General features: G+C 37.6%; 1 protein-coding gene across 2 annotated transcripts in view; it reads left to right on the plus strand.

Moving 5' to 3' along the window:
- Positions 1-11,561, plus strand: part of LOC107738968 (actin filament-associated protein 1-like) — a 66,916-nt gene that overhangs the window by 20,919 nt on the left and 34,436 nt on the right. Inside the window, exons 1-3 of one of the 2 annotated variants that reach the window (XM_016550903.1) lie at positions 2,738-3,118; positions 9,972-10,100; positions 10,271-10,353. In XM_016550903.1, the coding sequence (XP_016406389.1) occupies positions 3,085-3,118; positions 9,972-10,100; positions 10,271-10,353 (246 nt within the window). In that variant the 5' untranslated portion in view covers positions 2,738-3,084. Of the gene's footprint in view, positions 1-2,737; positions 3,119-9,971; positions 10,101-10,270; positions 10,354-11,561 lie in introns of those variants that run through there. The other variant, XM_016550905.1, reaches the window with a different exon arrangement.

An 11,561-nucleotide genomic window follows, 5' to 3' on the forward strand; every position in this document is an offset into this window, starting at 1 on the left:
TATATGTATTTTAAGTAATTTTAAAGGCTATTGTTCACTTACATCTATCTTTATTACCACAAAAAAAATTATTATAATTATAGGGGACTATGAAATCCATTTTATTTCCAAATTCAGCTTTTTCCATTTTCATTTTTCTATACTCTATACCGTTTTAATGGTTAAATTAAATTTTATTAATCAAAAAGCCCGTCTAATTAATTGAGTTTTACAGTTTTATCTTTACCAAATTCTGTTTTCCATTATTTTCTGGATTCCATTTAGGGCTGTGACGGTCGCCGTGATGGCGGTAGTGCACGTGACATCACACACTCTATAACAAGCATAATACGAAGTTTTGTATACAAGTGTAATAACAGTAATAGTTGCAAACTATTTTATTTAGACTATAAGTCTATGGTAATTCACAAATGACCTCAAATGCCATACACAGCATTTCCTTTAGGTTGGCAGGTTTGAGCGCAGGAAAATTCAGTTTATGCATTCAGCAAATTAATTTTCTTTTGGGCGATGGACCTTGTTGGGAAACCAAATACTACATCGCCGATCTGGAGCCATCTCCATTCATGTCACCCATCCACGTTTGTACAAGTTCCCGTGATCGCAAACGCCTGGCTGGTCAGGTTTGGTGAGGCTTTCTCCAAACTGGCCAAATACAAACGAGACCGCGATAAATGAAAGATGTTGACAAGAAATGTGGCAACGATTCCTATTTCAGTGAGAGCGCGTGCAGATGAGTTAATGCGCCGCTTGCTTGGCGGCGGAACAGTGAACCGTGTCTACATCGGACGCGACACCGCCGTGTCGCAACAGGTTGAGTCTCTACACAGTGACAGGACATTTGAACTTTGTGTCAGTACCTCATAAACAGGACGAGGCAGTTTACTCCTTTAAAAAGTGTTTTTTGATTATAATTTTATAATTAGTAGACTAGAACACGTGGATATGTTGTCATTCTTACACTATAATACTGAACTTTGATTTTAATGATTTGGACTATGAGATGGACACTTGCTTCATGCGCGTTATGTTGCACTTCACTTTTTAAATTTTGGATTTCATTTGGTTTAATGAAATATAGTTTAATAAAATATTCTTAAGTACAATTTAGATTTTTTTGTGTGGGAAATTAATCGTTTAGATTAATCGATTCATAATTGATAAATTAGTCGATAGATTCATCAAAATAAAAATAAGTTTTGTATACAAGTGTAATAACAGTAATAGTTGCAAACTATTTTATTTAGACTATAAGTCTATGGTAATTCACAAATGACCTCAAATGCCATACACAGCATTTCCTTTAGGTTGGCAGGTTTGAGCGCAGGAAAATTCAGTTTATGCATTCAGCAAATTAATTTTCTTTTGGCCGATGGACCTTGTTGGGAAACCAAATACTACATCGCCGATCTGGAGCCATCTCCATTCATGTCACCCATCCACGTTTGTACAAGTTCCCGTGATCGCAAACGCCTGGCTGGTCAGGTTTGGTGAGGCTTTCTCCAAACTGGCCAAATACAAACGAGACCGCGATAAATGAAAGATGTTGACAAGAAATGTGGCAACGATTCCTATTTCAGTGAGAGCGCGTGCAGATGAGTTAATGCGCCGCTTGCTTGGCGGCGGAACAGTGAACGGTGTCTACACCGGACGCGACACCGCTGCGTCGCAACTAGAGTCTGTCTAGTGTCTAGACAGGACATTTGAACTCTGCGTCAGTACCTCATAAATAGGACAAGGCAGTTTACAGTCGGGGATTTGTCATGTCGTGCCGCATCCAGTGTAGCATCACTGATTATAATGAGTTTTATAGCATTTTGTCACGCCGCACCGCTCACATCCGGTAGACAGGGTGCATTTAACTTTCTTATTTAGGCTACTTTCTTGTTTAACTGTGAAAAGGGGGAACATGCTAAGGAGGTGGCAGATGTTTAGGTAGCTAGCTTGAAGCCAGTGGGGCTGTCGGTAAGAACAGGTCCAGTCTAGTCAAACCAGGTAAAAGAAACTTTATTGTACAGCCAAGGAGATTTGGTGCGTGTGGTTTCTATAAAGGGGAACAAATATACAGAGTTTTAGTCTTAAGTACAATTTAGATTTTTTTGTGTGGGAAATTAATCGTTTAGATTAATCGATTCATAATTGATAAATTAGTCGATAGATTCATCAAAATAAAAATAGTCATTAGTGGCAGCCCTAGCTGTATTGCACTTTTATTTTTTTGATGCTTGAAACACCTTTTCGCCTTTGACCCATGTACAACAAATTTCAGCCATATCAGCCTTGGATCTGTTTATTGGAAACATGAGAAGCATTAGTCATCAATTCAAGCCCCATTGTTTCACAAGTGGTAAAACAAAGGATGAACTAAAGTTATTGGAAAAAACAAAATTTTAGCCACTAAAGACTGTATCTTAATGCTCCGTTAAAACATCTGTAGGTCAGTGAGCCTGGTGTCCCCCGCGTATTCTACACCCATGAGCTCATGTATTGATTTTGAAACTTTTTAGGATTAAAGTTTTTATTAAATACAGACAAGGATAAAGATGCTTTTGATCAGTCTGAGGTAAATATTGTAATCTAGCATATGGGAGTAATAAACCTATCCGCGCATAACTCTCACTAAAACATATATCCTAGATATTCGTCCCTCTCCACACACATGCGCTGTATCCAGCTGTGGAATTGGAGAAGTGGGGCTACAGGGCGGAGAAAATAGGGAAAGGAAACTAAATAAAGAGGAAGGAGGTCTCACTTTTCGCCGAGCACGACATGGAGAGAAAGTGACAGATTTTACTTTGTCTCCAAGCAGCTCCCCTTCGAAGGCGCAGCGGTTTGCTGTCGGGATCGCGATAAACAGAAAGCGAACAGAGCTGCTCTGTGTCAGGCTCGAGGAGAGATTCAGGGGAAGTTTTCAGAGGAAACGAGACATTGCCGGGCGGTAGCGAGCGGAGGTCTGCTGCTGATTCGCATAGGGAGAAAGCGGGGAAAACAGATACGGCTCTGTTGCGCGGATGAAATACTGCAGCTGTTGGACACACGCCTGCAATCCCTACCTTCCCCGAGTTAGATGCGTTTGACTTTAAGATGCGGAGCGACCCCATACTGTTCGCCTCGAGGGGTGAGTGTCCAGTATCTCCATGAGTGGATTCATTGTTGCATGCTTTGAGACCGTCGATATACTACGGTCACCAGACGTTTCATTTATAGTATAAAATAACAGTCACAGTGTATCTTTTACTTACATGCAATATAACAACAAACAGAAACACATTTCTCCTTACATCCTGGAATATCCTCGCGCTTTGAGTGTGGAACAAGTTTGTCATTTACTGACATGCAATATAACAACAAACAGAAACACATTTCTGCTTACATCCTGGAATATCCTCGCGCTTTGAGTGTGGAACAAGTTTGTCATTTACTGACATGCAATATAACAACAAACAGAAACACATTTCTGCTTACATCCTGGAATATCCTCGCGCTTTGAGTGTGGAACAAGTTTGTCATTTACTGACATGCAATATAACAACAAACAGAAACACATTTCTGCTTACATCCTGGAATATCCTCGCGCTTTGAGTGTGGAACAAGTTTGTCAAAACAAATTTTCGGATGAATTGAATTTGAACAACACTGCCAGTGAGAAAATAGTAACTATTTCATATAACGAATATTTCAAAGGCGACATTACCGGCTCGGACTGGGAAGAGCTGAGTTCACCCCGTGAGTCAGATTTTCTCTGTTCCTTCTCAGCTTTTCTCTCAGGTCAGCTAGAAAAGCCGTTGCAATTTGAAATGTGAAGAGGCCGTAAATTTAATGACGTTGCAAGGAAGTAATGGACTGCTATTTTTTTGCTGTGTTTGTTTATTTATTTATTATAAAAAATTTTTTTAAAGTGCTTGTTATTATTAATGTTCAGATTTGCATTTAATTAAATCTAATTATTTTAAATTATATTTTAAAATTAGTATTAGCACACTAGAATAATTCACGTGTGAGGAAGAGCTATTCCAGTCACCCATAATAACTCTGGGGTGATACAGGTGCCCTGTTATCTCTGTCACAGAAGTTTGCACTTTTAAAAACACAACATGAGATAGATAGGTAGGACCATCTGTGATTGGTTGGCTGGCTTGCATCTGTGAGGTGTCGGGTATCCCGTACCTGCATCACAACTTGCACTCTGTTGGATATGACAGAGCCCTATTGTCCCCAGTGGTTTAACAGTATCTGAGTGCAGGGCGTAGTATTAGCTTTGGACTTTTATATGTAAAGGGCCAAGTGTGGTTTTGCTATAGCGTTGTTGAGTATTATTACAAGGCTCTCTGGAATGCTTGATTCTGATTGGTTAGTCGCAGCAGAATCATTCAGAATGATTGTTGTCCAGAATATGAAAAGGATGTCATTATAAACTCTGTCAGGTTAATATCGGACCCCTTTGCTTTGTTTCAGGGTCCTAATCACGTTGTTTAGGGTTTGTGTTAAAGACCATATATTATCCCTTACATATGTTACAGTGAGACTACAACACCATTCTTTCTTTAAGTTTTTGTACTAAAACATGTCAGCATAGTTCCAGATGTGACAATTTTCCTTGTGGATTTGAACTTTTCATCTCGTTCTAAAGCTCATGGCTGTGCTGGTGGTTAATGTGTTTATTGGCATTTATGAACATGGCACAGTGTTGTTAGACCAGTCTGACATGGTACGATTTGGCACTCGATTACTGTGTTTGATGTGGATATTGGCCTGTTAGCCTACTTGGCTTTATTTTAGGGGGTCTCCTCTATAACAGTTTCCACGCTGATGACTTTTTAAAGGCTTACATGTGCCAGAAACCCTTAAAGCCCTTCTTTCCCTCCAAGTAGAGATGTCTGAACTAAAAAAGACGAGAGGGAAGAAGAGAACTCTTTAACTTTGCCTTCCTCCATCTTTTCCACCCACTTTGTCAACTGCTGCTTGGCTCCACTGCAGTCTTTTATCATATTTTTCATTTTTTTCCCCTCTCTCAATTGCTACCATAAACATCCTCTACTACTATGTAAGAGAGTTAATAGCTCTGTCGGTAAGACTCTTAATAGACTCTGGAGTCAGTAAGATTTTTTAATGTTGTGAAATAATTAGCTTATTTTCTCTTTTTTATTCTAAAAATGCAGTAAAAACAGCAATAGTGAAATATTATTATGGTTTTTAATAACTCTTCTTTTCTTAAAATGTATATATTTAGTCATTTATTCCTGTGTTGGCAAAGCTGAATTTTCAGCAGTCATTACTCCAGTCTTCAGCGTTCTAATATGCTGATTTGAAGCTCAAAAACATTTATTCCTATTATCAATGTTAAATACAGTTGTGCTGCTTAATATTTTAGTGATACTTTAATTTGTTTGACATGAACATGAATTTATTTGAAACCTGAAAGACTTTACTATTATTTTTGGTTAATTTAATGCATCCTTCCTGAATAAAAGTATTTCTTTCTTTTTCAATCAATCAATCAATAAAAATACTGACCCCAAACTTTTAAATGGTAGTGTACAAATTCTACAAAGAACCAGATCATATATGGGACAAGTTAACCCTTTGCAATTTCAAGGTAGTCTCTAGGTTGCCTTTTTTATGATTTTTCATTTTCTGCTAAATTACATGTCCAGTTATCTATATGTTTTCCCCTAATAATATCTTGGATAATGCATCATCATCCTGTGCATGGTAAACTCATACATATGCTACAATTCAGCCCAAGTTCTGAAGTCATTGGTGGAAGGCAAATATGCTGGTGAGCATTCATATAAAAAGTGAATGCAAACACTTCTCTGCTCTGTTTCCCAGGCACCATGGAGTCTCATCCACCCTCTAGAAGGATGATTCTTAAAGGTTTCTGTAACCAGTGGCCCCTTTCTCCCACCCCTCTGCCAAGTGTGGTTTAGGAGTTAGCACTCTGTAATTATACACACACACACATACTCATAAACACACAAGTATGTATTTATGGACATATATTCTAAACTGTCCTTTCGTGATTGTTTTCATAATTGTCACTTCAGTATTTTCCTCATATGTTAATGTGAACACATATGGATAGTGCACACACATAATCAAACACAGAGATGAATGTTAATCACACAGCTGAGATATTCTCTTATTGATGATCCCGGTGCATTTGATATATGTGACTACACAGATGCTGGTATTGAAGCCCATCATTAGTGGGACAGTGAAGCATCTGTTCAATATTTTCTCCTATCCTGTAGTTTTCTGCTATTTTCCAGGCATGTGTAGCATGAGTGGTGCTCTGGTGTGCCCTGGCCTGTGGCAGTGAGCGGTAACCATGATGAGGCCAGACTGTGAAGCAGCCTAATTTCACAAACCACAGACTAGGAGCTGCCTTATTCCCAGCTGCCAAACGTTTTGTTTTGGACACCCAGTGCCTCTCAGATCTATGAGAGATTCTATACAGTATATAACTTATATTGCTATTTTGGGTTCTAATGGGATGGAGATATGAACAGATGGTGGACCACTTATAGAAAAATCAATGGGAGAAATTGTAACAGTCAATATGGTGGCTGTCAGTCTTTAACTTAAAAGAACCAATCAGCTTACTGATAGAGTTTGTTTAATCTAAATCACAGATGTGACTCATGCGAGCCAATGATATAATGTAAATGTTAATTTTTTTGTATGGATCTGTTAGTTTTTTTTTCTTTCAATAAATACATTAACATGTGAAATAATGAACAGTTCTGCAATTGCACTGTTTTGCTGTTGCAGATGTTCAAAAGCTTTTTGCTCTTTATAAAAAACAATGCAATTCATACAATTTCTGATTATTTTTCTAATTTTGATTTTCTTTTGATTTAGTTAGATCAGGTTGTAAAATGTCATGTGCGACTCCCCCCTCCCATTCTTAAGGATAGAAATAATCATTAAGATGTTAGCATAATGTTTATTTTATGATGTATTGTCACACTTTATTACTGATTTGAAATGTATTTTGAAACATAAAAACTGTTTTGGAGATTTCAGGTAGATAGAATTTGCATTTTGTATGCCAATTATTTAGATAAATGTTAAATATCTGTTACCAAGATAGTTGCAGAGTAAACTGACTTTAAAGAACTTTGATATGACTCTATCCCTCCTTCCATCCATCTGTTCAGCCTCCAAGCTGTTCGGTGTGTAAGACCAGATCGGCGTATGAAGAGCTTGTGTTGTATCTCAGTCATCACCAGCTCTCCGCCTGGTTCCTGTCAGCTGACATCAAAGAGAACCAATGCACTGGATGAGAAAGGGAGGACAGATGAGCGAGAGGTTCATGTTTATGTTCTTGTCAGGTTTCTTAACCAAAACAAGAGAGGCTGTGTGTTATCTCAATTTTTCAAAAGGTTTTTTGTCAGCTGTCATATTCTGAAGTAAGAAGTGAGAAAAATTAATAGCTTCTTGGCTCAGTATGGAAATAGAAATGGAGAAGAGTGAGAGAGATCAAAGAAGGCAGAAGCGTGAGTGAAGGATGTGGGATGGTGGGTACTCCACAGAAACTTGGCATGGGTTAGTGCCTGATTATACAGTATATGTAGTAGGTCATAGATCATGTGTGAGCATATGGATTTGAATAGTTCATTAAAGAGGACTGCTTTAAGATCTGATGGAAGAGTCGGATAGGATGACTGCGTGGAGAGAAAGGTACTCTGTAATCTACATGCACACACATTTCCTTTGGTGAATTTCAAGGATGTTGTTGATTCTCAACAGCCTGGGTGGTAGACTGTAACCACATATACATATACACCTACGTAAAATGTACACACATACTGCATCAGCAGACAAATAATACTAGTTTTTGCATGCTGGCAGCATCACAATTGCTTTTGCAGACCACATCCCTCTATGTTATTGAATTTGGGTCGGAATAGTAGAATAATGTGATTTTTGTCCAGGAGAGACTATGAATGTTGTTTATTCTGAAAGTTCACTAGGTCAACTATTCAAACTGGTCCTAGACAACCACCAAACCGAATGCCATTCATTATTTCCCTCTGTCAACACTGAATTAAAATCAGCTTTGCTTGTTGAAACACTCTCTGGTGTGGCATCAACCTTTTTCTGGTTGTTTTGGCAGGTATTTGTAAAACAAGACTAAAGTTCTCTGTAAAATCTCATTTTGCTGACTTTGAGACCTTTGTTTTTTTGGTTGGGATGTGTTAATATGCCCTAATTTGTCATTCCTCAGCTGGAGGTGTGTCACTGTTTTAAAGATGGGCTCTTTGATTGCTTGCTATCTTTCATCATTTAGTCTTGTTTACACTAGGGTTAGTCAATTGAGAGTATGTGAATGAAGAAGAATCAGAGTCAGAAAATTGTGATCGTGGGTGGTTGTGATTGTTTAAAGTTTTCCCCTTCTCCTTTCTCTCTCCCCTGACTTTGCCCCCAAGGTGGTCCTCATTTTTGTGTGGAACTTGGTGCTCTTTAATGCAGCGATTTGTTTGCATGGTCAGTTTTTAAAGTGTATTTCCTTTCATGTTGTTTGGCCACCATCACTGAAAGTGCTTCATTAGTTTTATTCACTCTGACATGTGCAAGCTGTTGGACAGGGAATGATAAAGGAACAACTGGAAATGGTATAAGCTTATTGTATTTTTCATCATAAACAGCAATATGAGATCGAAGACCCATCAAAACAGTTGAAAAAGTTCATTTATAAAAACATTTTTACTGCAGTTATTTTACGCTAGTTATTCTTTTTTTTTTGTATGATTTGAATACAACATTATTTTCAGGTAAAATATATGATTTCAGAATTATTAAAAGATTATTCAAATTTTATGCTTGTTGATTACTAGACTGCTCTTGCAAAAGCCAACAAAATGTACTACTTATCTCATGTTTTTCATTTTAATCTTTGCTTGGTAGCTTTATTCATTCATGTTTTAACTTGAGATTTTGAAATCGCTACTAAAACGGGGTGTGCAGTAGAATGCATGTGTATTTATAAAATCATATCACCTTTGCATCAAGCTAGTCATTTTCAGAATGGACAATTTGGACAAAACCCTGTATAAAAGTGTGCTGGTTGACTACGGACAGCATAACTGAGGAGCAATTCAAGCACATCCAGGGGGAAATGTCTATTCAGTTGGACACGAGAACATGCGATTTGAATTATCTAGCAGATCAACAATAACTCCATTGATTCAAGTAGATGTCCTTATGTAAGGACATCCCTAATGTCTTCCTAAATCAATCAATGCTCAGCCAATCAGTTTAATTATGACGCAACAAAATTTTTTTGTAATTAATGACTGTCTTGTGTATACCTTTAGAACAAGAACATTTTAAAAAGCTTCATATGTAAAGGACACAAGTCACTGCGTCTGCAAATTTGTTTGGTATTTATCACTGAGAACTGCATACTTGAGGGACAAATATCTGCATTCAAATGAACTGTAGCCAACCTGAAAAAGACTGGCTCATTTCCAGGTGTAAGTGTAAGTGTCTTGATGGCTGAATTCTAGACCAGCAGTCGTACGGTGACACACTCAATTTGCTATTTCATTGCACACTCTAATCAGTGAGCTCTATTTTCTGTTTTACGTCAAGAAACTGTCCATACAGCAGCCGTCCTCCCCCCTTCAACCCTCAGTCTTATGTAAACCTTCAGTTATGTTTTTTTTTGTATGGGCCTGAGCCCATTGTAATGCCATTTTATAGACCTCTGATTTTCCAGGGCTGCAATTCGCATTTGATAGCCTTTGATATTCCTCAGGTGCCGAGCCAACAGATACCCATAATTCACTGCTTTTTCCAGATACCAGCCAACATCTCAGTGCTGAACAAAGCACACGGCCCATCTTTACAGTGGCAATAAGAAAATCAACAAAGCAGAAGATTTGATGACACAAACTTATTAGCTTTTTTTCTGAAGCTCCTGTTGTGCTTATTGAACATCTGATTGTATGTGTTTTTTTCAGCGATGGAGGAGTTGTTGGCAGAGTTGCGGGTCTTTCTGGAGTTGTTGGACAGAGAATATTTAACTGCTGGGGTAAGAGAGAAGAAACAGCAAATATTAAACATCCTGCACAGAGTTCTAGCCACTAGAGGTAAGCCCAAACCCCCTTTAGCTGCTCGTTTCACTTTTGACCTCAGCTAAATTATTCACAGTGCACCATATCTCTTCATCATAACTCATGTCTCCTTAATATCTGCATCAAATTCGTTTTTTTTTTTTCAGTGATGTGAATGTGTTTTTATGTGTGTTTTGCTCTCTCAGAGCCCTTATGTAAGACAGAGATACACACCTCTCTCCCGGCCCCTCCTCAGATGCCCCTACCAGAGATTCCTCACCCCTGGATGGTAAGATGTGTATATTATACAAGTAGTTACTATAAATTTGGACTGGGCGATATAACTAAAAAATTATATCACCGTAGTTTTCTTCTTTTAAAACCCTTGTGCGCTTCTCATTTGGGAGTCACACTCATGGTCTTCGTGGTCAAAAGTGACCGGACACCTGAAATGTAACTTTTTTTTTTCTTCAGTAAAATCAATCTAATATATTTTTGTTCAATAATATTTTTTCTTTGTATTTTGAGAGAATTTTATGGTAATAATTAATATTTATGCAATAATTATTATAAATTTTCCCCATTGAAAATAGTAATAAAAAAAAAAATCTCAAATTTTTTAAAATAATTTTTCAATCAATGCAGTATCTCTGATTCAAATAGAGATTAGGCCTTTAAGATTAGCACCTTCTGGTGAGAGCAAAGAAAGAAAAACATGTAATTTCATGGTGTAACCACTGCCTGTATAGGAATCTATAGAGAGGCTTTCAAATTCCCTAGTTGTTTTTATACATAATTGTTTATTTTTATTAGGTTGCGGATTTAAATGTATATTAAGGCATTCTCAAAGTCCACTTTTTGTCAAGGTTTATATATTTTTGTTGTTTTAAATGTTGATTTGAAGCGTCAGTTTTTGAATGATTATTACTACAGTCAAACCTGAATACAGAAAGCATTTTGTTATACAAAACATTAAAATTCTATAAAAATGTAACAAAAATAAACAGGAATGCTTTATCAGAGCTTAATCCTTCTGGGCCTGATCTGATTTTAACCTCTTATTTCAGTTTTCTGACTCATTTTGGCTATATGGTTATAGCCATACCAATTCATTTGAGTGTGTATAATTGTGTGTGTGTGTGTGTGTCTGTGAGTGTGTGTAAGTGAGTGTGTGTGAGTGGATGCGTCTGTTTTGCACTCTTGATGTTTTAGAGTGTAACCCCTTCCGTTCTGTCCACTTTTTTACTAAATTGTAGTTGAATTATTGATTTTATTTTACATAGTTGCTGTGTTACAGGCACACCAGTTCATAGGGGTGTGTGTGTCAGCGCGTGTGTGAGTGGGTGTGTTGATTTTGCGCTCTAGATGTTTTAGAGTTTCACCCCTTCATTGCTGTGCAATTTGTTCTGCATCGTGGGGGATTTGTAGATTGTACACACAAAAATGTTCTGTATTTTCCCATTTCCCATTCATTTCCTATGGTCGGTCATTTTTGAC

This window comes from Sinocyclocheilus rhinocerous, unplaced genomic scaffold (assembly GCF_001515625.1).
Source record: "Sinocyclocheilus rhinocerous isolate Xijiao unplaced genomic scaffold, SAMN03320098_v1.1 scaffold735, whole genome shotgun sequence".
Lineage (NCBI taxonomy): Eukaryota > Metazoa > Chordata > Actinopteri > Cypriniformes > Cyprinidae > Sinocyclocheilus > Sinocyclocheilus rhinocerous.